Source organism: Falco cherrug, chromosome 21 (genome assembly GCF_023634085.1).
Source record: "Falco cherrug isolate bFalChe1 chromosome 21, bFalChe1.pri, whole genome shotgun sequence".
In the NCBI taxonomy this organism is placed as follows: Eukaryota; Metazoa; Chordata; class Aves; order Falconiformes; family Falconidae; genus Falco; species Falco cherrug.
The window spans coordinates 84,053-111,978 of record NC_073717.1 but is presented as its reverse complement, the minus strand read 5'-3'; the positions used below and the strand labels follow the sequence as shown (position 1 = coordinate 111,978).

General features: G+C 55.6%; 2 protein-coding genes across 10 annotated transcripts in view; one reads left to right on the top strand and one right to left on the bottom strand.

The window, feature by feature from the left end:
• The first annotated feature begins 719 nt into the window (after positions 1–719).
• Positions 720–5,486, top strand: LOC102046811 (C-type lectin domain family 2 member E-like). Of its 2 annotated transcripts, XM_055697946.1 has the most exons (6): positions 720–757; positions 1,348–1,435; positions 2,981–3,079; positions 3,807–3,979; positions 4,403–4,509; positions 4,936–5,486. In XM_055697946.1, the coding sequence occupies exons 2-6, from the start codon at positions 1,378–1,380 to the stop codon at positions 5,099–5,101; spliced, it is 603 nt and encodes a 200-aa protein (XP_055553921.1). In that variant the 5' UTR covers positions 720–757; positions 1,348–1,377; the 3' UTR covers positions 5,102–5,486. The 2 variants fall into 2 exon arrangements, with proteins under 2 accessions (XP_055553921.1, XP_055553920.1); XM_055697945.1 differs by lacking the exon at positions 720–757 and having other exon boundaries at positions 1,319–1,435.
• A 1,856-nt stretch (positions 5,487–7,342) lies between these two features.
• The window catches only part of LOC102046640 (butyrophilin subfamily 1 member A1-like), a 39,370-nt gene continuing 18,786 nt past the window's right edge, over positions 7,343–27,926 (bottom strand). For 2 of the 8 annotated variants that reach the window (XM_055697954.1, XM_055697956.1), the window contains exons 2-5: positions 10,546–10,843; positions 9,628–9,750; positions 8,745–8,847; positions 7,343–8,396 (exon numbers count right to left, since the gene is read on the bottom strand). In XM_055697954.1, the coding sequence (XP_055553929.1) occupies positions 7,885–8,396; positions 8,745–8,820 (588 nt within the window). In that variant the 5' untranslated portion in view covers positions 8,821–8,847; positions 9,628–9,750; positions 10,546–10,843 and the 3' untranslated portion in view covers positions 7,343–7,884. Of the gene's footprint in view, positions 8,397–8,744; positions 8,848–9,627; positions 9,751–9,887; positions 10,214–10,545; positions 10,844–11,319; positions 11,405–27,926 lie in introns of those variants that run through there. The other 6 variants (XM_055697955.1, XM_027799543.2, XM_055697957.1 and 3 more) reach the window with 6 other exon arrangements.

Genomic DNA, 27,926 nt, shown 5'->3' with positions numbered 1-27,926 from the left:
ATGGAAAGTTTTTGTGGTGAGCTGCTTTACACTTCACTCTTCCTGCGCTCTGCAAAAGCGGCGGCTCTGATGGTGTGTGACTATTGCTTAAGAAGAAAAAAAAAAAAAAAGAAAATGGAAAAAAAAATTACGTTTTGGGGTAAAAACCTGGAGTTGGATAGCTTAATTGCAAGAGCACTTTTTTTTTAATAGTGTTTTCCCTGTTGGATGCATTTACTTGATGACCCCATTTATTGGGGGTGGGGGGAGACAGGATCAGTCTCGGCTCAAGGATGCAAATTTGAGGGAGGCAGTGGTGTGGAAAAAAGATTTTTATTATAAGAAAATCATAAAATGGGCTGGAGGGAACTGCCTGCTCATGTACCTCATAGCATCTTTGAGGTCCCTTTCAGGGTATCCCAGCACCCTGGAGCAAAGCGATCTCCAGCAGCAAGCATTTTCCCCTCCTGCACCCCAAAAAAAGCATTTTTTGGGGATAATTTTTCCTCCCCAACTGGAAAAAAAAAAAAAAAAGGCTGGAAATGCAGGAAAAGGATGTGAAGAGGGTGGGGGGTGGGAAACTACAGCAGCTTTGCTCATGGGCAGCCCCTTCCCCATCTGCCCCGGAGCATCCTCATGAAAATCCCCTGGAAAAAAAACCCAACCAACAAACAAAATAAAAAAATATTTAATTCTTTAATACTTTCTATTTCACATTTCTTTTGGCAGGAGAGGGTTGTGCCTCAGCATCCCGCTTGTTCCCACCAGCTGGATCCAGGTAAGGGGGTTTGGGATGAGCTGGGGGGAGTTGGACTCCAATTTTAAACTGGGGGGGGATGGGAAGAAAACTGTAATTGCAGGGAGAAAATAAGTGTCGTTGTTAAGAGAAAGCTTTAATTAGGAGGAGATTTTAATAGGGTGGGTGAAAACCGATGTCCTCTTAAAAAAAAAAAAAAAAGTGTTTTTTGTTCAGGAAAGCAGCTTCGAAAAACACAAGAGTCGCCATCGAATGTCTTATCATGCTGCTCTCCACCGAGGCAACCACTCGTCCCGTGGAATTGATGATGTTTATTTTCCTCCTGCAGCATCGTGCTTTGTGCTGCCTGCCAGTACCGCGAACCGGCAGCTTTGATTTAATAGAACGTGAGATTGGATTGGGTTGGCGTTATTAAAATAATTTTGTAGATTTTAGAGAGACGAGAGGATTTGTAGAGCTTGTGGTGCAAAAACCAGTGTTCCAGGGGTAGAGAGGGCGTCTGGGGCAGGGGGTTCCCACCTCTGCCCGCGGATGGTCCCTGTGGGTCCTGGGGGGAGGCTGAGGACCGACAGCCTTCGTCGCACTCGTGATGGATGGAACCTCGTCGGCAGGTGGGGCGGAGGCAGAGGAACCCGCTGGGAATGAAGGGAACAAGGGACTATCCTGGATTTTTGGGCGCGGAAAGGAGCAGGCGCACAGGTAACTGTGGAGCAATGAACTGGGTAACCACTGGGGTTTGGTTTTTTTTTGGTTTTTTGGTTTTTGTTTTTTTTTTTTTAAATACTTCTATAATTCAAGAACAAAAACCAGCTGAGGTAAGGGAGAGGGGGAGGGGCTGTAGGGGGAAAAAAAAAAAACCAACTTTTTCTAGCACTTCCCTCAGGGGAAAATTTTTGTTGACCAGCAGATGGGCTTTTTGCTGTAAAGTCTCATTTCAACCACTCCGGGCTACTCTCGTATGTGATTAATCCTTCCTGAGGCACTGTTTCTTCTGGGTCTTTTCTTTTTTCCCCTCAAAAAGGTACAAATTTCTGCTTTATTCTGAATTAGAATCAAGGAATTTTAGAACAGCTTGAAGTGTTAAGAAGACACACACACACACACACCCCCCCAAAAAAAAAAGCCTGGGATTTCAGTCCAGTTTAGACACATCAGCAAAATATTAATCCCTGCCTTCCCTGCAGCATTGCCCTGTTTCAGTTCTCCTGACCCTTCCTCCCATCTCCATCCTCCTCTTGGTGCACAAGGTGGTAGAAAAGGGGATTTTCGGATCTTTTCCATCACCTCTTTACCCAGGCAGGGACTAAGATTTTTGAGGATTTTCTTCCCCGCCCCCCCCCTTGGCTTATTTCTTTTTTTATTTATTTGTTGGGCGGGGTTTTTTTTTTCAATGTCTTTTATTATTTGGCAAATTTTGCTGCTGACTCGCTTTCTAATACTTTTTTATGCATGGGGAGGAGGGGAGCAAGAGTAGAAGGGAGGGTTTGTCCCACGAGGTTTGATGCATGTGGTAGGTGGGGACAAACAGGGGGAAGCTTGAAAGAAAAAGAAGGGAAGTCTCACGGGCTGAAAACACTGAGATTTTTTAGTTAAAACCCTTAGGGCACAGAAATTTCTTTGCTCATGGTGAGAGGAAAGGGCATGTTGTGGATCACAAGATGCAGAGATGGAGTGACCACGACTCGGATTATTTGCAAGACCCAACGTGTCTCAGTTTAGGTGGAGAATGAAGTCCGCTGAGCTTTAATAATGAAGCAGAACGCAGAAATTACAGCATAATTTGAATTATGGTGCATTTCAGAGCAGGAGTTTACAGCTGGAACTGGGGAGACTAATGTTCCAGACCAATAATGTTCCCCTGCTAAGGAAGCGCTCCCCAAAGTAAAAAAAATACAGAATTTTATTCTACACAGAGAAGAATTTTTGCAATTTCTCACCCAAAATGACAGCAAAAGCCCACCTGGCAAGGGGAGGAGACTAGCCTCTCACCATCTGGGCATCAAACGGTGCCTGTGCTTTAGGAAGCCTCTTCCAGAAGATGCTTTGGATGAGCATCACCCAAGCGCTCAGACGCGGCGCTCGGTGCTCTCCATGATGACTCAATATGGGAAGTTTCCATTAAAAGTCCCTTTCATCCTCAAGGAAAAGGAGAAAAAAACATCTTTTGGGCCAACAGCCTGGACCTGGAGCATGTTGCTCCCATCGGCACCCCCTCAAAGGCATTGAAGGTCTCTTCTCCTGCAGGTTACAACCTTGAGATGAAGCCAGAGGCACGTGTTGCCTGCCAGGTGACAATGGCGGTGCTGTTCGTAGCTCTGCTCATCACAGCCATCACCTTTGCAGGTGAGTATCGAGGTTTTAGTCTCATGAGGAACGTCTCTGAGATGCTCTGAGTTGTTGCACATGTGCCAGATCCACCTCCGTGGTCCCAGGGAAGACGCAGCCCAACCCAAGGTGTTGTCCTCTCCAGGAGAGGGACGTGTCCACAAGCAGAGAAGCCTTTCTACAAAGACCAAACCCATCTCCTCTGTGTAGGAGCTGATATCGCTTCGAAACCTATAAAAAACAAACGGAAAGAGCAGTGTCACGGGTACAGTCGCCTGAGATTTCCCAAAGGTGCTTTTTTCAAAGAAGGGACCGTTTCTCTGCTGCTCGTCCAAGCAGAAGATGTTGGCACGAGTCCCACCAAGTCTGCAGGAACGAGGCAATTTTTTTTTCTGTCCTTTGCCCATCTTTTGCGTGAACGACAGTAGCAATACCTAAGGGCACATGTAGGGATAGGGCTGCTCTGGAACTCCTCTTAAAACTTGTTTCTTTGAAGGTCACCACCCTGTGAAGGTATGGCACCCACGTTTCTTGTCCAATGCCACAAGCTGGGCCATGACTTGAGATTGTTTTCTCCTTCCAACCCCCCCGATGTATCTCTTGGTCTCTTGATTTTTCTTTCCTCCCACCGCTGAGGCAGATCCAAGATTTTTTTGAAGGACATGGGGTGGGGGACGACCTTCCCCACCCTGGTGAGGCAAGGGGAAGGTGCCGCTCCTTGACGCTGTTGCTCTATCGATGACAGTGCAGGCTTTTCAGCCGCGGCCGAGACCCTGCTCTCGGTGTCCATTCGACTGGATTGGGTACAGAGGGAAATGCTACTATTTTTTGGAGGTTCAGCAGAACTGGACATCCAGCCAGGACAACTGCTCAGCACTCGGTGCTTCCTTGGCCATGCTCGACAGCTTGGAAGACTTGGTAAGGAGACATGAGAGCATGCTTAGCGGGGGGGGGGGGGGGGGGGGCGGGGAGCTACCAGCATATTTGCCACTGTTTGACGACTTTGCTCTTCCAGGACCTTCCTTGGAGATCTGGGGCAAGGGGATGAGGACCATTGTTTTGTTGAGAGTAGGTTGTCATGGGTGTCTTCACGTTTCTCACCAGAATGAACCAATGCAAGAACTATGGAAACACCCCCCCCACCCCCCATTTCTAGGCAATAATAAAGCTCTGCCTTAAAAATTACACTTTTTGGTAGCAGATTGAAAAGTTCAAGCACCGAAGGAGCACGAGCAACCAGTGAAATGTGGTTGGAGGGAGGTTTCTGCAGGTGGGGACTTGCTGGAGATGTCCTGAAGCCCTGTGACCTGCCGCAAAGCCTTTCTCTCTCCTCTTTTTCAGAACTTCGTGATGAGATATAAAGGCATCTCGGAGCACTGGATCGGCCTTTCTCGGGAAGACAAGGAGCAACCGTGGAAATGGGTGAACCGCTCGCGTTTATCTCACCCGTGAGTCTGGTTTTCATCATTACGTCATGGGTCGGTCTTTCCTCAGCCCCAGAACGAGCATTTCTTCTGGCACTTGAGGTGCATCCAGAGGTGGCGGTGGGACAATGTTTGGGAAAGGCAACGTTGTGTCCAGAACTTGCTTCTCCCCTCTGACTTGAGAGGTGGAAGTGGTGCATTTGGGGGGGAAACACTCCTCATTTGATGTGTTGTTTTTTTTTGGTTTGTTGGGGTTTTTTTCTTGCAAAGTGTTTGGTTTCCGACGGTCAACCTGGAGTGCTGCCAAAACAGAAATATTTTGGGGCGTAGCGATGCCCATGAGGATGCCTGAGAACTGAAGGGGGGTGGGGAAGCTAACGTGATTTTTTTTTCCCCCCTTTTTTCCTGCTGTCCTCACCTGAGGTGGGATGTCTTCGTCTGTCCTCCCAGGTTTCAGGTCCGTGGTGGTGGTCTCTGTGCCTACCTGAACGACAGCGGGCTCAGCTCCTCCTGCTGCGGCGCCCGGAGGAGCTGGGTTTGCAACGCGCCTGAGCTGCAGAGCCCAGGCAGGAGCCACCAGACGAGACGGGCTCCAAACCTTTGCATCAGCTCCTGAGGGGCTGCAGGGAGCGCTCCCCAAACCCACACACCACAGGGAAACCAAAGAAAACCCGAGAAGAAAGGTTTGGGCTTCTTCGAGGAAAAGAACAAATTAAAAAAAAATGGGTTTGGGTCTTTCCATGTGCCTTGAACCCACAGGATTCACCCCTGCGGCATCCACCAGATGGAGGTGGCATAAAAACACCGCGTGAGAGATTTCCCAGGAAACCTCCAAAAATCCGTGGGTGAACAAGCAAAACTGTGCCCTTTTTTTTTTTTAAATGTGCAATTTTAAAAAAAAAAATTTAAATTTTTAAAAAATTTGCAATTCCTAATTTCTGTGTCGTTGCACCAGGTGCTGTGAATTAATGGTGGCAATTAGCATATTATATATATTAAAATTTAATTAATCAAATTGAATTAATGAGAATTATATAGAGAATTATATAGAGAATTATATAGAGAATTATATAGAGAATTATATAGAGAATTATATAGAGAGGGTAATAGAATTAATAGTGATTTTTAGTGGCTGACACTTTGGAGATGTTTTCTGCACAATACATCGCTCCCATTCGTTACAGACCGAGTAATTATTTGTGTTGATTGTACACAATAAAAATTGACCCTTGGTTAACGAACCTGTTCTGGTGCTGCCCCTGACCTCCTGCTTGCCTGGAAGCGCTGTGGAAAATGCTCCAGCTGGTGCCATTTCCCAATTTTATTTTTTTTCTCCCCCAGCCTTTGCACACCAGCATGAGGGGAAAAACCTCCTGCTTCAGGTGCATCAAGCATGGGGGGGGGGGGGGTGGAGATCCCCGACACAACCCTTCTCCCACCCAACCCGGAGCATCTTTTAGCATCGCTGAGCTCCTCAAGCACCCACCAAGCACGTTAATTTTTAAAGCCTACCTGCCATTTGTTAAAGATGCTCTCCAACAAGCAAGGCGTGGGTGAGTTGCGGTGAAGTTTTCCACGGTTTCTTCGTGGCTTCCTGAGACGTGGTGTTAGGACACCTCCACGGTCTTAACATCGTTGGCCAGGGTTGGGATTGCTCCCCGCATCAAAGCTGTCTGCGACGCTTTTCTGCCTCCTGCAGAGCTGGGAAGGACCCCTGGGTTCAGCTGGTCTGGGGGGGGTATTAAATAAAACCCCTAAATGACTAAAGAATTAAAATCCAAAGAACTAACCCCCCTAAAATACTAAACAACTACGCACACGCACAAAGTAAAGGACAAAAATCCTAAAAACCTAAAATACTAAAGAACTAACCCCCCCCCCCCCAAATAATCAAAATATAAGTTAAAACTTTATTTAATAAATAAACCAATTATTTTTAAAGGAAGTGAATAAGCATCCAGAACCACCCTGGTCCATAGTACCCCCCTGTGGGCCATTTCTGTTACTGCTTGCAATTATACCCTGAAATTTTGATTATTTTTTTTTTTTAATTACACCTGCTTGCTTTTGCATGTTCGACAGGTGGAACCAGGCTGCTCCCTCATGCACAGCCAGGCTTTGCACACACGGTGCTGAAGCCGAGGAGCATCTCTCACCTGGAGATGATGATAAAGGAAAAAATATTTTGAATTTACCCCCAACCCCTGGGAAGTTACCCTGGTGAAGGCATTAAAAAAACCACCAACCAAACCCCCAGAACTGGGGAAAAAAATTAACAAATGAGGAATATTCTCATATTCTTTGCCCCCACAACTCACCAGTGTTCCCTTCTCCCTTCCTCCTGCCGCCTGCTCCAGCGCAGGGAGATGCTTCTCTTGGCATTCACAGCCAAGAGCCCAAACACCAGCAGAAAATGAGTGCAAATCACTTTGTACAGCATCTCATATTCCCCTGCAATCCACAGCTGATTTATTTTATCTTATTAGTTACTTTAATTTTTTTTAAGGCTGCTGACAGCACTTTATAGTGGTCCTGGGAACAGTTTACATCGACTTCCAATTCCCAACAGAGCCATGCCCCAGGAGCAGCATCCCCCCAGCCAGGCACCCTGGTAAGGCACTTAGTTTAAATTTAACTTTCTTGTTTCTGATTTAACGTAAACGCACGTCATTTGGTTTGGGATCCCATGTAGGCGAAGCCCTGGGGGGGCTCATGGGGCCCCCAGGAAGAGTTGGGAGGCAAAGGCAACCTTTGGGGTCCCATATGGGGCAGCCCCGAGGGGCCAGGGCAGCCTGGCAGTGGATCAAAAGCAGAAACTTCCTCCTCTTTATAGCAAAAAAAAACCAACCCAAAAAAGTATTTATTATATTCTGAGCACATTTATAATCAATCACACGTTAATTACTGAGAAATACATACTGAGCGTGGCAAAGAGCAGAAGAAAATGAGGGGAAAGTAAGCATGAGCACAGCCTCATGATGGCAAAAATCAATTTTAAGCTGAGGTAGTGGCTGGTAGTAACGCACAGCCGGCAAAAATTCCGATTTTAAATTGCGTGTGGAAGCCCAGCCAGCGACCAGCGTCAAGGTAGAGGAAAAGAAACCTTCAGAGGGGGCCGAGCTTGGGAGGGAAAAATCCAAGTTTTCAGCTTAAAACCAGCTCAGAGAAGCCCAGCTCCCATTAACGACCTTAGGACAAATTAACAGCAGCAGCTTTCAGGTGAGATGAGACGCACCGAGCCGGGACCTGAAACCCCCTGGCTGTAACCCAAACCAGAGACATCTAAGGTGGAGGTAGGACCATGAGGTGAGGTCAAAATGACTCCAAGACCTGGAAAATCAGAGCTGAGGGGCATCAAGGAGCATTTGCAACCACCTTCACGGGGATCCCGCTGGCATATCAACCCTTGGGGGACAGTCTGATGGTGGAGAGGAGCACGCAGAAGTAGGGGAAGACCCTCTCCCCACTGAAGGAGGCCACGGGGAAGGTGAAGATGCGTTGGCGGCTGCCAACAGCATAGAAGGAGACCTGTCCCAGCTCGTAGTCCAGGTAGACCCCGATCTCCCCGTTGAGGAGCGGGACAGAGGTGTTAGAAGGTGCCGTGAGGGCCACGCAGAGCTCATCATACTTCTGCAAGCCCCAAATCTCAGCGCTGGGCTTGAAGAGGACCCGGCCTTTCCTCTGAACCGACTCACGGGCCACCCCAACAGCCCAGAAGCGCCCATGGGCCTCCACCTCCCAGTAGTGACGGCCTGAGGTGAAGCCCTCGCTGCCCAACATGCACGGATCTGTGTCGAACTGGCCTGGACCCTCAGGCCACCGGTGTCCAGGTCTGCCCCAGGTGGCCTCTTTGAGGTCCTCGGAGAGGATCACCTCGGGACCCGCTGTGGCTGGATCCAGGGTCACATCCACTGGTGAGCAAAACAGAGAAGGCATTAGAAGCCCAACTCGGGTGCAGCAGATGCAATCCCCCAACAGTCCTTTCACTGGTTACTTTGCAAGGAGAAAGCGTGAGGTTGGAGATGGAGGTGGGAGATGGAGGACCTCCTCCAGGCGAAGCTGGAAGTGACAAAAGACGGAGGTGGGAGATGGAGGACCTCCAGCTGAGGTTGGACACAGAGGAGCCAAGAGGCGGAGGTTGGCAATGGGGAGATAGAAGGTAGAACTGGAGGATCTCCAACTCTAACGGACATCTCACTGAATGTAGCCCAGAAAACAGGAATTGGTACTTTTGTTCCTCTCCAGCTGCCTTTGGTTACCTTCAAACTGTTTGACCGTGTGGTAGTCCAAGGCAAGATCCCACGTGCGTGGCCGTGGTTTGAGGTAGAAAGCCATCACGCCTGCAACGTCCTCCCTTCCTGGCTGGAGACACAGAAAAGGGAAAGAAAGAATAAAATTACTGCCCTGCAAAAGGGCACATCTCAGCTTTCCACCCCTTTTATGTCAGAAAACAAACTAAACCACTGCATTTAATCAAAAAACTGGAAAGAAAATGCCATTTTAGCTCCAGCAGTTGCAAAGGAACTTGGTTTGTTTACGGGAAGACCCACAGAGGTGGATTAAAGCTATTAACTCCCCACTGATTACAAAGGGAAGATGAGGAGCACGTTGGGATGGACCCATCTGCCTTGTGGATATGATTTCACCCCAAAAATCCCCATTCCTTGTGCTGGCTGAGGGCTTGAGGGATGAAGTCACCCTATATCCATCTCTGCCTCCACCATTCATTTTCTTGGGCAATCAAATCCTATGACATTTACATGAATGAGAAAAATCCTTGAAATTGAGATAAGCTGAGTCCACCTCTCCCCACATCCAGAAAAGTCCTGCAAGAAGTGGAGAAATTTGCTGCTGGCCCCAGGGGAAAATGTGTGCGGGGGAGATAAGGGCTGGCGTCAAAGGGCCTCAGATCCATCCTCCACAACCTGGCGTGTGGTTTTGAGTGCAAACAAGCAGTCACCTACAGCAAAGGCCACTGGAAATTAGTAACAAAGCCCCAAAATTGTTGAATACACCACGCTGCGATGCTAAAAAATAAACAGGTTGCTTCTTTTCACACGCTTTCTGCGGCAAAACTGCAGAGAGGGGAATTAAAGCAGCAGGTGGATGAGTAAAAGTGGGGGAAAAGGTGGGGAAAATCACCTTTAAATGAAGATAAAAGCAGGAGTTGTGCCGTTTCTCACCCAAACTTCCCCAGCCAGATTGTTACGGGTAGATGAGAAGCAAAGAATAACCATGACCGAACACCACAAAACACCTTTAAATCTAAAAAAAACCACAAACCACAACATCCTGAGGGCAAAGCAGGGATGAGTCTGCTTTCCTTCTCTTATTGATAGGATGGGAAGAGTGCTCAAAAATCCCCTTTTCCCCCCAAAACACAGCAGGGCAATGTAACCCACCCGCAGCACCGGGATTTTCCCCTCTTTCCAACCTTTCAGTGTTTTCCTTGGCAGCACTGGCACCACTTTGGGGTTCCTCCAGCTGCTTTTCCTCCACCAGCTTCTTCTCCACTTGGTTTTTTCCCCTCCCCTGGGATTTCCCCCCAAACCCCCCAGCCTCTGGCACAGGCTCAGCAAAAGCTCAGTCTCATCTCTGCCTCCACCAGCTTTTATCAGCCGGGGAGGGAGGAGACCTCCAATCTCCTGCTCACAGACGGGGCTGCGAGAGCTCAGACGCCTCCTGCACCCTCCAATTGCACCTTTTCCCCCCCTCATTGCAGGGCCATTTATCTTCTCAATATAGGTGTCAGGGAAGGAGGAGAAAAAAAAAAAAAAAAAAGGCAGTGCAAAACCTGTGCATTCTTGCAGTGCACTGCAGGGAAGAAGTGGGTTACATTTCTACTCCTCAAGTCCCCAAATGTGGCTGCAGCCCACCCCAAAGTCCCCAAATGTGGCTGCAGCCTGTTCTGCATGATGGTGCTGAGCAAGGGAAAGCAGAGACAAGGATGGGAGCAGCTTCCAGGCAAGGGATGAGGCAGCAAAGCCTGGAAATGAGACAGCCTAGGGGAGATAAAGCATGTTGAAAGGCACGGTGGGTGAGGAAATTTGCTTTTCCCACCTGTGAAGGTTGTGCCAGGAGCCGAGCGCGGCGGTTCGAAGGAAGGCCACCGTGCCAGCACCGGTTCCTTCTCACCGGGAGGGAAGCATGGCCATAGCAGTAGTGTAAAACCTCCGTGCCGAGATCGGCCACGTCACCGCTGTCATCGTCTCCAGGTGTCGAAGAAGCAAAATCCCCTTGGGACCAACCAGCAGCAATGGACAAGCAGCCAAGGGCTGCAGCCACGAAGCTTTTTGGGGGACCCGCTGAGACCTGCGAGGTAAGTTCACCTTCCTACGACCAATCAGGCCTCTTCCCCCTTAAAAAAAAACAAACAAACCAGTGCAAAGTGAAAATATTTAAATTTCTTGGAGGAAAAACAAAGAAAGATACAGCACCCAGTCCTCTTTGTGGGAGGAATTTAAAGTGAGACGATTCCTGCTTTCAAGGGAAGGCAGTGAGATGGCTTCTGGCCAGGAGATTATTTCCTTCCCCCCAGCCCCCCCAAATAATTTAAGATTTTAAAGGCAGGGTTATATAAATAAGCCAAGCCGATTGCTTTAACAAAAAATTTTTTTTTTTATGCATTCAGGAGGCAATCCAGTTTCACCTGCGATCCCTAAGGCAGGCATTGGCAGAGTTCCTGGATTGGCAAGTGAGTGGAGAGAAGCGACGCCTGGACTACCTGGTAAGGGTCCCCTCAGCCAAAATGGGTCCTTGGGTGTATTTTTCCCCCCCCGAAACACACAGGATTGTCTCTACAATGCGTCCTAGTGCCCCTACAAAGCCCCAAACCTGGTCAGAGCCGCTGGTGCAGATCCTGAGCAGGTTTGGTGAGCGTCACCTCAACATGCAGCTGCTTATTTCTCTGCTTTGAATAATCTTATTTTCATCCCAGGTCAAGTCCTGAATGGACGCTTGCGGCGAATGAAGAGACGGGACGCAGCTTGATGCAAGCAAATGTCAATTTATTGTACAGAAGCACGAGGTTTTATACACTTTCAGAAGCTGCGCGTTTGAAACAGATTGGTTCTTGAGGCTAAGCCTTGCATACTAGGCAATCCCCGATTGGTGGTTAACTACCAGCAATTAACAGCAAGGTGTTACCTTTCCTTGGGCCATCCGTCCCCCCCTCCCCTGTGCTCTGCAAACATCTCGTCATGTTAATTGTTGTCCAGACCAGCTCGAGCACATTCCCCTCAGCCGACCGATTGCCACGCGTGGTCCTAGTTTCCAGCCCGCTCCTGCAGACGCTCATTAAAATGGAATTAACCCTTTATCCTGCTTGATTTTGGACCGACCATAAAAAGAGAATGGCAACAGGGAAGGGAAAAGCAGCATCAGGTGACACGCTTCATTACAGTCCAGTTATTAAATTAAGCACATCCCCAGCTCTGCCCCAGTGTTATGGCCCCCCTGAGTCCAGCCAAAGCGCTTTGTCCTTCAGCTTGAAAGGGAAAAAATTCGGGTGTGGGGGCCGTGTGTGGACTGTGGATTTTTCTTTTTTTTCCCCCTCTTCCAGGAGAGGAGCGAAGCTGAGCGGTGCCACATCAGGGCCAAGTTTGAGTGGCTGCACCAGTTCCTGGTGGAGAAGGAGCAGGCAGTGCTGGGGCGGCAGGCAGTGCTGGATGCTGCCTTCGAAGCCACCCAGGCAGAAAAATCTTTGCAGGTGGCTGAGGGGATCACACAGCTCCACAGGCTCATCAGGCAGCTGGAGGCCAAGTGCTTGCCCCAGGTGAGACCCCTCCTCCTTGAAAAGCTCTCCCAAAGTGCTACCTATGGGGTCCTGAACCCCCCTTTTCTCCCTTTCCCCCCTGCTTTTAAGACAATGGGAACATCCAAAACAGGTATGTGGCACCTGGCTGCTTCCCCCACCTTGTCACCCCGAGTGTGGTGAGGGGCTCAGCTCGGTGACACACCCCTCGTGTGACATCTGTCTCCATCGTTTCTCTTCCCAGTTGGAGCGAAATGATGCTTCACCTCCCCTCCGGGCTCCCCCCCGAGCTGGGGAAGAGCCTGAGCTCCTGCCGCCAGCAGCAGGACGCTCCCCAGGAGGCCCTGAAGGAATTCAGAGGCATTAGAGATTGGGAGAATTTACAGGTTATTTGGGGGTGGGGGAATTCAGAGGTATCTGGAAGGAATTGGGTTATTTTGGGAGAAATCAGAGGCATTTTGGGAAGAAAAGGTTATTCAAGGGAAGGCAGCAGGAGGCACAGCACCACTCACCTCCTGCCTCCTTACAGACACAGGGAGACCCAAAACACAGCCGGGAACCAGCAGCTATCCCAGTGCAGAGCGAAAAGGTGCGGGGACTTTCCCGTTTCCTCATTCCTGCCCCTAAGGTGGTCTCAGCCTCTGACCTGTGTTTCCCCTCAGTCAAGGCACCTCCAGCGCCCAGCACAGCACCACTTCCACAGCTCCTGCCAGATCGGAGCAGCAAGCCTGCGGCGGGACGAGGAAGGGCAGGACAAGACTGGAGAGCCACACTGAGGCCAGGAGCCGGCCAGCAGCTGCCGAGGGCTCAACCTGCGAGATGCAGGACGCAGGTACAGCAGCCGGACCCTGGGGGATGCCGCTTTTCCCTCTGGACACCCAGGTGCTGCCTGTGCCCCCACAAAATGAACATTTTATACACAGAACTCCCTCCCAATTCAGATCTTCAAGGAACCAGGAGCCGCAGATCCTGCCAAAGCCAGTTCCACCCCAAATTTAGCCCCAGCAGCTGCCTTGTGTCTTTACCTTGAAACCCAGCTTGTGGCAGAGATGCTGCTGCCTGCCACTAGTATAACAAAACAAAATTAACACCAAACCCCACATTTTATCGTATCAGATAAACTTTAAAATATTGCTTTGGAGGGGCCGGGGAGGAGGCAGCAGCAAAGCACAGGGCTGCGGTGCCCGAGTCCTGGCCGGCGCGGTGCGGACCTGGTTGAGAACTGCACCGCCGGGCGCGACCCCCACCCGCCGGCGCCCAGGCGCTTCCGGACCTGATTGAAACCACCGCCAGTCCCGGCCCCGCGGGGAGGAGCCGTTGATGGCGCAGCTCTGCCGGTGACGCCGGCACCGGCCGCCCCTCGGGGCAGCTTTCAGCGACACGAGGCAGCAGCCGACCCCTCCCCGAGTTTCTACCCCTTATCTCACCTTTTATTACCCACTCGCATCCCCCGTCCTTCAGGTGTAACCCCTTACCGCCTCCCCTGCCCCTCGCATCAGCTTTCAGCAGCGCAGGGCAGCAACCGTCCCACGGCAGAGCTTTTACTTTCCCTCGGCACAACTTTATTACTCCCCGCGCACCTTTCCTCGGTGTGGGGCCTTCAGTGCCTCGCCTGTCCCTCGGTGCAGCTCTTTCAGTGACACGCGGCAGCGGCCACCCCTCAGCACGGCCCTTACTCCTCCCCTGTCCTTTGGCAGAGCTTTACCCCCTCACACATCCCTTGCCCCAGCATAGCCCCTCGCTGCCTCGCCTGGCCCTCGGTGCAGCTCTTTCAGTGACACACGGCAGCAGCCACTCCTTGACGCTTTTCCTCATCCCCCGCCTTTTTCTCAGCGCAGCTTTTATTAACCCCTCACATCTCCCATTAAGTACAACCTGTACCACCACCCTGCGCCTCGGTGCGGCTCTTTCAGTGACACATGGCAACAACCACCCCCGGACACACCACCCTGTGCCTCGGTGCGGCTGTTTCAGTCACACATGGCAACAACCACCCCCCGACACACCACCCTGCGCCTCGGTGCGGCTCTTTCAGTGACACATGGCAACAACCACCACCCCCGGACACACCACCCTGCGCCTCGGTGCGGCTCTTTCAGTGACACACGGCAACAACCACCCCCCGTCACACCACCCTGCGCCTCGGTGCGGCTCTTTCAGTGACACACAACAACAACCACCCCCCGTCACACCACCCTGCGCCTCGGTGCGGCTCTTTCAGTGACACACGGCAACAACCACCCCCCCCGGACACACCACCCTGCGCCTCGGTGCGGCTCTTTCAGTGACACACGGCAACAACCACCCCCCAACACAGCTCTGTTTGCCCCCTCACCTCCCTGTGGCACAGCCTTTATTGCTCCCTCGCATCCCCTTTCCCTCAGTGTAGCCCCTCGCTGCCTCGCCTGTCCCTCGGTGCAGCTCTTTCAGTGACACGCGGCAGCAGCCACTCCTTGACGCTTTTCCTCATCCCCCGCCTTTTTCTCAGCGCAGCTTTTATTAACCCCTCACATCTCCCATTAAGTACAACCTGTACCACCACCCTGCGCCTCGGTGCGGCTCTTTCAGTGACACATGGCAACAACCACCCCCGGACACACCACCCTGTGCCTCGGTGCGGCTGTTTCAGTCACACATGGCAACAACCACCCCCCGACACACCACCCTGCGCCTCGGTGCGGCTCTTTCAGTGACACATGGCAACAACCACCACCCCCGGACACACCACCCTGCGCCTCGGTGCGGCTCTTTCAGTGACACACGGCAACAACCACCCCCCGTCACACCACCCTGCGCCTCGGTGCGGCTCTTTCAGTGACACACAACAACAACCACCCCCCGTCACACCACCCTGCGCCTCGGTGCGGCTCTTTCAGTGACACACGGCAACAACCACCCCCCCCGGACACACCACCCTGCGCCTCGGTGCGGCTCTTTCAGTGACACACGGCAACAACCACCCCCCAACACAGCTCTGTTTGCCCCCTCACCTCCCTGTGGCACAGCCTTTATTGCTCCCTCGCATCCCCTTTCCCTCAGTGTAGCCCCTCGCTGCCTCGCCTGTCCCTCGGTGCAGCTCTTTCAGTGACACGCGGCAGCAGCCACTCCTTGACGCTTTTCCTCATCCCCCGCCTTTTTCTCAGCGCAGCTTTTATTAACCCCTCACATCTCCCATTAAGTACAACCTGTACCACCACCCTGCGCCTCGGTGCAGCTCTTTCAGTGACACATGGCAACAACCACCCCTGGACACACCACCCTGTGCCTCGGTGCGGCTCTTTCAGTCACACATGGCAACAACCACCCCCCGACACACCACCCTGCGCCTCGGTGCGGCTCTTTCAGTGACACATGGCAACAACCACCCCCCGACACACCACCCTGCGCCTCGGTGCGGCTCTTTCAGTCACACATGGCAACAACCACCACCCCCGGACACACCACCCTGCGCCTCGGTGTGGCTCTTTCAGTGACACACGGCAACAACCACCCCCCCCGGACACACCACCCTGCGCCTCGGTGCGGCTCTTTCAGTGACACACGGCAACAACCACCCCCCGTCACACCACCCTGCGCCTCGGTGCGGCTCTTTCAGTGACACACAACAACAACCACCCCCAGACACACCACCCTGCGCCTCGGTGCGGCTCTTTCAGTGACACACAACAACCACCCCCTGACACACCACCCTGCGCCTTGGTGCGGCTCTTTCAGTGACACACGGCAACAACCACCACCCCCGGACACACCACCCTGCGCCTCGGTGCGGCTCTTTCAGTGACACACGGCAACAACCACCCCCCAACACAGCTCTGTTTGCCCCCTCACCTCCCTGTGGCACAGCCTTTATTGCTCCCTCGCAACCCCTTTCCCTCAGTGTAGCCCCTCGCTGCCTCGCCTGTCCCTCGGTGCAGCTCTTTCAGTGACACGCGGCAGCAGCCACTCCTTGACGCTTTTCCTCATCCCCCGCCTTTTTCTCAGTGCAGCTTTTATTAACCCCTCACATCTCTTGTTAAGTACAACCTGTATCACCACCCTGCGCCTCGGTGCGGCTCTTTCAGTGACACACGGCAACAACCACCCCCCGACACACCACCCTGCGCCTCGGTGCGGCTCTTTCAGTCACACATGGCAACCACCACCCCCGACACACCACCCTGCGCCTCGGTGCGGCTCTTTTAGTGACACACGGCAACAACCCCCCCCCGACACACCACCCTGCGCCTCGGTACAGCTCTTTCAGTCACACATGGCAACAACCACCCCCTGACACACCACCCTGCGCCTCGGTACAGCTCTTTGTCACACATGGCAACAACCACCCCCTGACACACCACCCTGCGCCTCAGTGCAGCTCTTTCAGTGACACATGGCAACAACCACCCCCCAACACAGCTCTGTTTGCCCCCTCACCACCCTGTGGCACAGCCTTTATTGCTCCCTCGCAACCCCTTTCCCTCAGTGTAGCCCCTCGCTGCCTCGCCTGTCCCTCGGTGCAGCTCTTTCAGTGACACACGGCAGCAGCCACTCCTTGACGCTTTTCCTCATCCCCCGCCTTTTTCTCAGCGCAGCTTTTATTAACCCCTCACATCTCCCATTAAGTACAACCTGTACCACCACCCTGCGCCTCGGTGCAGCTCTTTCAGTCACACACGGCAACAACCCCCCCCGACACACCACCCTGCGCCTCGGTGCGGCTCTTTCAGTGACACACAACAACAACCCCCCCCGACACAGCTCTGTTTGCCCCCTCACCTCCCTGTGGCACAGCCTTTATTGCTCCCTCGCATCCCCTTTCCCTCAGTGTAGCCCCTCGCTGCCTCGCCTGTCCCTCGGTGCAGCTCTTTCAGTGACACGTGGCAGCGGCCACCCCTCAGCATGGCTTTTACTCCTCTCCTGTCCCTTGGCAGAGCTTTACCCCCTCACACATCCCTTGCCCCAGCATAGCCCCTCGCTGCCTCGCCTGTCCCTCGGTGCAGCTCTTTCAGTGACACGCGGCAGCAGCCACTCCTTGACGCTTTTCCTCATCCCCCGCCTTTTTCTCAGCGCAGCTTTTATTAACCCCTCACATCGCCCATTAAGTACAACCTGTACCACCACCCTGCGCCTCGGTGCGGCTCTTTCAGTGACACACAACAACAACCACCCCCGGACACACCACCCCGCGCCTCGGTGCGGCTCTTTCAGTCACACATGGCAACAACCACCCCCCAACACACCATCCTGCGCCTCAGTGCGGCTCTTTCAGTGACACACGGCAACAGCCACCCCCCGACACACCACCCTGCGCCTCGGTGCGGCTCTTTCAGTGAGACATGGCAACAACCACCACCCCCGGACACACCACCCTGCACCTCGGTGCGGCTCTTTCAGTGACACACGGCAACAACCACCCCCGACACCCCACCCTGCGCCTCGGTGCAGCTCTTTCAGTGACACACGGCAACAACCACCCCCGACACCCCACCCTGCGCCTCGGTGCGGCTCTTTCAGTGACACACGGCAACAACCACCCCCCGACACACCACCCTGCGCCTCGGTGCGGCTCTTTCAGTGACACATGGCAACAACCACCCCCCGACACACCACCCTGCGCCTCGGTGCGGCTCTTTTAGTGACACACGGCAACAACCCCCCCCCGACACACCACCCTGCGCCTCGGTGCGGCTCTTTCAGTGACACACGGCAACAACCACCCCCCGACACACCACCCTGCGCCTCGGTGCGGCTCTTTCAGTCACACATGGCAACAACCACCCCCGGACACACCACCCTGCGCCTCGGTGCGGCTCTTTCAGTGACACATGGCAACAACCACCCCCCAACACAGCTCTGTTCGCCCCCTCACCTCCCTGTGGCACAGCCTTTATTGCTCCCTCGCATCCCCTTTCCCTCAGTGTACCCCCTCGCTGCCTCACCTGTCCCTCGGTGCAGCTCTTTCAGTGACACACGGCAGCAGCCACTCCTTGACGCTTTTCCTCATCCGCCTTTTTCTCAGCGCAGCTTTTATTAACCCCTCACATCTCCCATTAAGTACAACCTGTATCACCACCCTGCGCCTCGGTGCGGCTCTTACAGTGACACACAACAACAACCACCCCCCAACACACGACCCTGCGCATCGGTGCGGCTCTTTCAGTGACACATGGCAACAACCACCACCCCCGACACACGACCCTGCGCCTCGGTGCGGCTCTTTCAGTGACACACGGCAACAACCACCACCCCCGGACACACCACCCTGCGCCTCGGTGCGGCTCTTTCAGTCACACATGGCAACAACCACCACCCCCGGACACACCACCCTGCGCCTCGGTGCGGCTCTTTCAGTCACACATGGCAACCACCACCCCCAGACACACCACCCTGCACCTCCGTGCGGCTCTTTCAGTGACACACAACAACCACCACCCTGGGACACACCACCCTGCGCCTCGGTGCAGCTCTTTCAGTGACACATGGCAACAACCACCACCCCCGGACACACCACCCTGCGCCTCGGTGCAGCTCTTTCAGTGACACATGGCAACAACGACCACCCCCCGACACACCACCCTGCGCCTCAGTGCAGCTCTTTCAGTGACACATAGCAACAACCACCCCCCAACACAGCTCTGTTTGCCCCCTCACCTCCCTGTGGCACAGCCTTTATTGCTCCCTCGCATCCCCTTTCCCTCAGTGTAGCCCCTCGCTGCCTCGCCTGTCCCTCGGTGCAGCTCTTTCAGTGACACGCGGCAGCAGCCACTCCTTGACGCTTTTCCTCATCCCCCGCCTTTTTCTCAGCGCAGCTTTTATTAACCCCTCACATCTCCCATTAAGTACAACCTGTACCACCACCCTGCGCCTCGGTGCAGCTCTTTCAGTGACACACAACAACAACCACCCCTGGACACACCACCCTGTGCCTCGGTGCGGCTCTTTCAGTGACACACAACAACAACCACCCCTGGACACACCACCCTGTGCCTCGGTGCGGCTCTTTCAGTGACACACAACAACCACCACCCCCGGACACACCACCCTGCGCCTCGGTGCGGCTCTTTCAGTGACACACGGCAACAACCACCCTCCGACACACCACCCTGCGCCTCGGTGCGGCTCTTTCAGTGACACATGGCAACAACCACCCCCCGACACACCACCCTGCGCCTCGGTGCGGCTCTTTCAGTGACACACAACAACAACCCCCCCCGATACAGCTCTGTTTGCCCCCTCACCTCCCTGTGGCACAGCCTTTATTGCTCCCTCGCATCCCCTTTCCCTCAGTGTAGCCCCTCGCTGCCTCGCCTGTCCCTCGGTGCAGCTCTTTCAGTGACACGTGGCAGCGGCCACCCCTCAGCATGGCTTTTACTCCTCTCCTGTCCCTTGGCAGAGCTTTACCCCCTCACACATCCCTTGCCCCAGCATAGCCCCTCGCTGCCTCGCCTGTCCCTCGGTGCAGCTCTTTCAGTGACACGCGGCAGCAGCCACTCCTTGACGCTTTTCCTCATCCCCCGCCTTTTTCTCAGCGCAGCTTTTATTAACCCCTCACATCGCCCATTAAGTACAACCTGTACCACCACCCTGCGCCTCGGTGCGGCTCTTTCAGTGACACACAACAACAACCACCCCCGGGACACACCACCCCGCGCCTCGGTGCGGCTGTTTCGTTCACACATGGCAACCACCACCCCCCAACACACCATCCTGCGCCTCAGTGCGGCTCTTTCAGTGACACACGGCAACAGCCACCCCCCGACACACCACCCTGCGCCTCGGTGCGGCTCTTTCAGTGAGACATGGCAACAACCACCACCCCCGGACACACCACCCTGCACCTCGGTGCGGCTCTTTCAGTCACACGCACAACAACAACCCCCCCCGGACACACCACCCTGCGCCTCGGTGCGGCTCTTTCAGTGACACACAACAACAACCCCCCCTGGACACACCACCCTGCGCCTCGGTGCGGCTCTTTCAGTGACACACGGCAACAACCACCCCCGACACACCACCCTGCGCCTCGGTGCGGCTCTTTCAGTGACACACGGCAACAACCACCCCCGACACACCACCCTGCGCCTCGGTGCGGCTCTTTCAGTGACACACGGCAACAACCACCACCGACACACCACCCTGCGCCTCGGTGCGGCTCTTTCAGTGACACACGGCAACAACCACCACCCCCCGACACACCACCCTGCGCCTCGGTGCGGCTCTTTCAGTGACACACGGCAACAACCACCACCCCCGGACACACCACCCTGCGCCTCGGTGCGGCTCTTTCAGTCACACATGGCAACAACCACCCCCAGACACACCACCCTGCGCCTCGGTACTGCTCTTTCAGTGACACATGGCAACAACCACCCCCTGACACACCACCCTGTGCCTCGGTGCGGCTCTTTCAGTGACACATGGCAACAACCACCCCCCAACACAGCTCTGTTTGCCCCCTCACCTCCCTGTGGCACAACCTTTATTGCTCCCTCGCAACCCCTTTCCCTCAGTGTAGCCCCTCGCTGCCTCACCTGTCCCTCGGTGCAGCTCTTTCAGTGACACACGGCAGCAGCCACTCCTTGACGCTTTTCCTCATCCGCCTTTTTCTCAGTGCAGCTTTTATTAACCCCTCACATCTCCCATTAAGTACAACCTGTATCACCACCCTGCGCCTCGGTGCGGCTCTTACAGTGACACACAACAACAACCACCCCCCAACACACGACCCTGTGCCTCGGTGCGGCTATTTCAGTGACACACAACAACCACCCCCCAACACACGACCCTGCGCATCGGTGCGGCTCTTTCAGTGACACATGGCAACAACCCCCCCCGACACACCACCCTGCGCCTCGGTGCGGCTCTTTCAGTGACACATGGCAACAACCACCACCCCCAGACACACCACCCTGCGCCTCGGTGCGGCTCTTTCAGTCACATATGGCAACCACCACCCCCAGACATACCACCCTGCACCTCCGTGCGGCTCTTTCAGTGACACACAACAACCACCACCCTGGGACACACCACCCTGCGCCTCGGTGCAGCTCTTTCAGTGACACATAGCAACAACCACCCCCCAACACAGCTCTGTTTGCCCCCTCACCTCCCTGTGGCACAGCCTTTATTGCTCCCTCGCATCCCCTTTCCCTCAGTGTAGCCCCTCGCTGCCTCGCCTGTCCCTCGGTGCAGCTCTTTCAGTGACACGCGGCAGCAGCCACTCCTTGACGCTTTTCCTCATTCCCCGCCTTTTTCTCAGCGCAGCTTTTATTAACCCCTCACATCTCCCATTAAGTACAACCTGTACCACCACCCTGCGCCTCGGTGCGGCTCTTTCAGTGACACACAACAACAACCACCCCCGGACACACCACCCTGCGCCTCGGTGCGGCTATTTCAGTGACACATGGCAACAACCACCACCCCCGACACACCACCCTGTGCCTCGGTGCGGCTCTTTCAGTCACACATGGCAACAACCACCCCCAGACACACCACCCTGTGCCTCGGTGCGGCTCTTTCAGTGACACACAACAACCACCCCCGACACACCACCCTGCGCCTCGGTGCGGCTCTTTCTAGTGACACATGGCAACAACCACCCCCCGTCACACCACCCTGCGCCTCGGTGCGGCTCCTTCAGTGACACACAACAACAACCACCCCCCAACACAGCTCTGTTTGCCCCCTCACCTCCCTGTGGCACAGCCTTTATTGCTCCCTCGCAACCCCTTTCCCTCAGTGTAGCCCCTCGCTGCCTCGCCTGTCCCTCGGTGCAGCTCTTTCAGTGACACACGGCAGCAGCCACTCCTTGACGCTTTTCCTCATCCGCCTTTTTCTCAGTGCAGCTTTTATTAACCCCTCACATCTCCCATTAAGTACAACCTGTATCACCACCCTGCGCCTCGGTGCGGCTCTTACAGTGACACACAACAACAACCCCCCCCCAACACACCACCCTGTGCCTCGGTGCGGCTCTTTCAGTGACACACAACAACCACCCCCGACACACCACCCTGCGCCTCGGTGCGGCTCTTTCAGTGACACACAACAACAACCACCCCCCAACACAGCTCTGTTCACCCCCTCACCTCCCTGTGGCACAGCCTTTATTGCTCCCCCGCAACCCCTTTCCCTCAGTGTAGCCCCTCGCTGCCTCGCCTGTCCCTCGGTGCAGCTCTTTCAGTGACACACGGCAGCAGCCACTCCTTGACGCTTTTCCTCATCCCCCGCCTTTTTCTCAGCGCAGCTTTTATTAACCCCTCACATCTCCCATTAAGTACAACCTGTACCACCACCCTGCGCCTCGGTGCGGCTCTTTCAGTGACACACGGCAACAACCACCCCCAGACACACCACCCTGCGCCTCGGTGCGGCTCTTTCAGTGACACACGGCAACAACAACCCCCGGACACACCACCCTGCGCCTCGGTGCGGCTCTTTCAGTCACACACGGCAACAACCCCCCCCAGACACACCACCCTGCGCCTCGGTGCGGCTCTTTCAGTGACACATGGCAACAACCACCCCCCAACACAGCTCTGTTTGCCCCCTCACCTCCCTGTGGCACAGCCTTTATTGCTCCCTCGCATCCCCTTTCCCTCAGTGTAGCCCCTCGCTGCCTCGCCTGTCCCTCGGTGCAGCTCTTTCAGTGACACGTGGCAGCGGCCACCCCTCAGCATGGCTTTTACTCCTCTCCTGTCCCTTGGCAGAGCTTTACCCCCTCACACATCCCTTGCCCCAGCATAGCCCCTCGCTGCCTCGCCTGTCCCTCGGTGCAGCTCTTTCAGTGACACGCGGCAGCAGCCACTCCTTGACGCTTTTCCTCATCCCCCGCCTTTTTCTCAGCGCAGCTTTTATTAACCCCTCACATCTCCCATTAAGTACAACCTGTACCACCACCCTGCGCCTCGGTGCGGCTCTTTCAGTGACACACAACAACAACCACCCCCGGACACACCACCCCGCGCCTCGGTGCGGCTGTTTCGTTCACACATGGCAACAACCACCCCCCAACACACCATCCTGCGCCTCAGTGCGGCTCTTTCAGTCACACATGGCAACAACCACCCCCAGACACACCACCCTGCGCCTCGGTGCGGCTCTTTCAGTGAGACATGGCAACAACCACCACCCCCGGACACACCACCCTGCACCTCGGTGCGGCTCTTTCAGTCACACGCACAACAACCACCCCCCCTGGACACACCACCCTGCGCCTCGGTGCGGCTCTTTCAGTGACACACAACAACAACCCCCCCTGGACACACCACCCTGCGCCTCGGTGCGGCTCTTTCAGTGACACACAACAACAACCCCCCCTGGACACACCACCCTGCGCCTCGGTGCGGCTCTTTCAGTGACACACGGCAACAACCACCCCCGGACACACCACCCTGCGCCTCGGTGCGGCTCTTTCAGTGACACACGGCAACAACCACCCCCGGACACACCACCCTGCGCCTCGGTGCGGCTCTTTCAGTGACACACAGCAACAACCACCCCCGGACACACCACCCTGCGCCTCGGTGCGGCTCTTTCAGTGACACACAGCAACAACCACCCCCGACACACCACCCTGCGCCTCGGTGCGGCTCTTTCAGTGACACACGGCAACAACCACCCCCGACACACCACCCTGCGCCTCGGTGCGGCTCTTTCAGTGACACACGGCAACAACCACCCCCGACACACCACCCTGCGCCTCGGTGCGGCTCTTTCAGTGACACACGGCAACAACCACCCCCGACACACCACCCTGCGCCTCGGTGCGGCTCTTTCAGTGACACACGGCAACAACCACCCCCGACACACCACCCTGCGCCTCGGTGCGGCTCTTTCAGTGACACACGGCAACAACCACCCCCGACACACCACCCTGCGCCTCAGTGCGGCTCTTTCAGTGACACACGGCAACAACCACCCCCGACACACCACCCTGCGCCTCGGTGCGGCTCTTTCAGTGACACACGGCAACAACCACCCCCGACACACCACCCTGCGCCTCGGTGCGGCTCTTTCAGTGACACACGGCAACAACCACCCCCGACACACCACCCTGCGCCTCGGTGCGGCTCTTTCAGTGACACACGGCAACAACCACCCCCCGACACACCACCCTGCGCCTCGGTGCGGCTCTTTCAGTGACACACGGCAACAACCACCACCCCCGGACACACCACCCTGCGCCTCGGTGCGGCTCTTTCAGTCACACACGGCAACAACCACCACCCCCGGACACACCACCCTGCGCCTCGGTGCGGCTCTTTCAGTCACACACAACAACAACCACCCTGGGACACACCACCCTGTGCCTCGGTGCGGCTCTTTCAGTGACACATGGCAACAACCACCCCCCAACACAGCTCTGTTCGCCCCCTCACCTCCCTGTGGCACAGCCTTTATTGCTCCCTCGCAACCCCTTTCCCTCAGTGTAGCCCCTCGCTGCCTCGCCTGTCCCTCGGTGCAGCTCTTTCAGTGACACACGGCAGCAGCCACTCCTTGACGCTTTTCCTCATCCGCCTTTTTCTCAGTGCAGCTTTTATTAACCCCTGACATCTCCCATTAAGTACAACCTGTATCACCACCCTGCGCCTCGGTGCGGCTCTTACAGTGACACACAACAACAACCACCCCCCAACACACGACCCTGTGCCTCGGTGCGGCTATTTCAGTGACACACAACAACCACCCCCCAACACACCACCCTGCGCCTCGGTGCGGCTCTTTCAGTCACATATGGCAACCACCACCCCCAGACATACCACCCTGCACCTCCGTGCGGCTCTTTCAGTGACACACAACAACCACCACCCTGGGACACACCACCCTGCGCCTCGGTGCAGCTCTTTCAGTGACACATAGCAACAACCACCCCCCAACACAGCTCTGTTTGCCCCCTCACCTCCCTGTGGCACAGCCTTTATTGCTCCCTCGCATCCCCTTTCCCTCAGTGTAGCCCCTCGCTGCCTCGCCTGTCCCTCGGTGCAGCTCTTTCAGTGACACGTGGCAGCGGCCACCCCTCAGCATGGCTTTTACTCCTCTCCTGTCCCTTGGCAGAGCTTTACCCCCTCACACATCCCTTGCCCCAGCATAGCCCCTCGCTGCCTCGCCTGGCCCTCGGTGCAGCTCTTTTCAGTGACACGCGGCAGCAGCCACTCCTTGACGCTTTTCCTCATTCCCCGCCTTTTTCTCAGCGCAGCTTTTATTAACCCCTCACATCTCCCATTAAGTACAACCTGTACCACCACCCTGCGCCTCGGTGCGGCTCTTTCAGTGACACACAACAACAACCACCCCCGGACACACCACCCTGCGCCTCGGTGCGGCTCTTTCAGTGACACATGGCAACAACCACCCCCCGACACACCACCCTGCGCCTCGGTGCGGCTCTTTCAGTCACACATGGCAACAACCACCCCCAGACACACCACCCTGTGCCTCGGTGCGGCTCTTTCAGTGACACACAACAACCACCCCCGACACACCACCCTGCGCCTCGGTGCGGCTCTTTCTAGTGACACATGGCAACAGCCACCCCCCGTCACACCACCCTGCGCCTCGGTGCGGCTCTTTCAGTGACACACAACAACCCCCCCCGACACACCAACCTGCGCCTCGGTGCAGCTCTTTCAGTGACACACGGCAACAACCACCCCCCAACACAGCTCTGTTTGCCCCCTCACCTCCCTGTGGCACAGCCTTTATTGCTCCCTCGCATCCCCTTTCCCTCAGTGTAGCCCCTCGCTGCCTCGCCTGTCCCTCGGTGCAGCTCTTTCAGTGACACGTGGCAGCGGCCACCCCTCAGCATGGCTTTTACTCCTCTCCTGTCCCTTGGCAGAGCTTTACCCCCTCACACATCCCTTGCCCCAGCATAGCCCCTCGCTGCCTCGCCTGTCCCTCGGTGCAGCTCTTTCAGTGACACGCGGCAGCAGCCACTCCTTGACGCTTTTCCTCATCCCCCGCCTTTTTCTCAGCGCAGCTTTTATTAACCCCTCACATCGCCCATTAAGTACAACCTGTACCACCACCCTGCGCCTCGGTGCGGCTCTTTCAGTGACACACAACAACAACCACCCCCGGACACACCACCCCGCGCCTCGGTGCGGCTGTTTCGTTCACACATGGCAACCACCACCCCCCAACACACCATCCTGCGCCTCAGTGCGGCTCTTTCAGTGACACACGGCAACAGCCACCCCCCGACACACCACCCTGCGCCTCGGTGCGGCTCTTTCAGTGAGACATGGCAACAACCACCACCCCCGGACACACCACCCTGCACCTCGGTGCGGCTCTTTCAGTCACACGCACAACAACAACCCCCCCTGGACACACCACCCTGCGCCTCGGTGCGGCTCTTTCAGTGACACATGGCAACAACCACCCCCGGACACACCACCCTGCGCCTCGGTGCGGCTCTTTCAGTGACACATGGCAACAACCACCCCCGGACACACCACCCTGCGCCTCGGTGCGGCTCTTTCAGTGACACACGGCAACAACCACCCCCGGACACACCACCCTGCGCCTCGGTGCGGCTCTTTCAGTGACACACGGCAACAACCACCCCCGACACACCACCCTGCGCCTCGGTGCGGCTCTTTCAGTGACACACGGCAACAACCACCCCCGGACACACCACCCTGCGCCTCGGTGCGGCTCTTTCAGTGACACACGGCAACAACCACCCCCGGACACACCACCCTGCGCCTCGGTGCGGCTCTTTCAGTGACACACGGCAACAACCACCCCCGACACACCACCCTGCGCCTCGGTGCGGCTCTTTCAGTGACACACGGCAACAACCACCCCCGACACACCACCCTGCGCCTCGGTGCAGCTCTTTCAGTGACACATAGCAACAACCACCCCCCAACACAGCTCTGTTTGCCCCCTCACCTCCCTGTGGCACAGCCTTTATTGCTCCCTCGCATCCCCTTTCCCTCAGTGTAGCCCCTCGCTGCCTCGCCTGTCCCTCGGTGCAGCTCTTTCAGTGACACGTGGCAGCGGCCACCCCTCAGCATGGCTTTTACTCCTCTCCTGTCCCTTGGCAGAGCTTTACCCCCTCACACATCCCTTGCCCCAGCATAGCCCCTCGCTGCCTCGCCTGTCCCTCGGTGCAGCTCTTTTCAGTGACACGCGGCAGCAGCCACTCCTTGACGCTTTTCCTCATTCCCCGCCTTTTTCTCAGCGCAGCTTTTATTAACCCCTCACATCTCCCATTAAGTACAACCTGTACCACCACCCTGCGCCTCGGTGCGGCTCTTTCAGTGACACACAACAACAACCACCCCCGGACACACCACCCTGCGCCTCGGTGCGGCTCTTTCAGTGACACATGGCAACAACCACCCCCCGACACACCACCCTGCGCCTCGGTGCGGCTCTTTCAGTCACACATGGCAACAACCACCCCCAGACACACCACCCTGTGCCTCGGTGCGGCTCTTTCAGTGACACACAACAACCACCCCCGACACACCACCCTGCGCCTCGGTGCGGCTCTTTCTAGTGACACATGGCAACAGCCACCCCCCGTCACACCACCCTGCGCCTCGGTGCGGCTCTTTCAGTGACACACAACAACCCCCCCCGACACACCAACCTGCGCCTCGGTGCAGCTCTTTCAGTGACACACGGCAACAACCACCCCCCAACACAGCTCTGTTTGCCCCCTCACCTCCCTGTGGCACAGCCTTTATTGCTC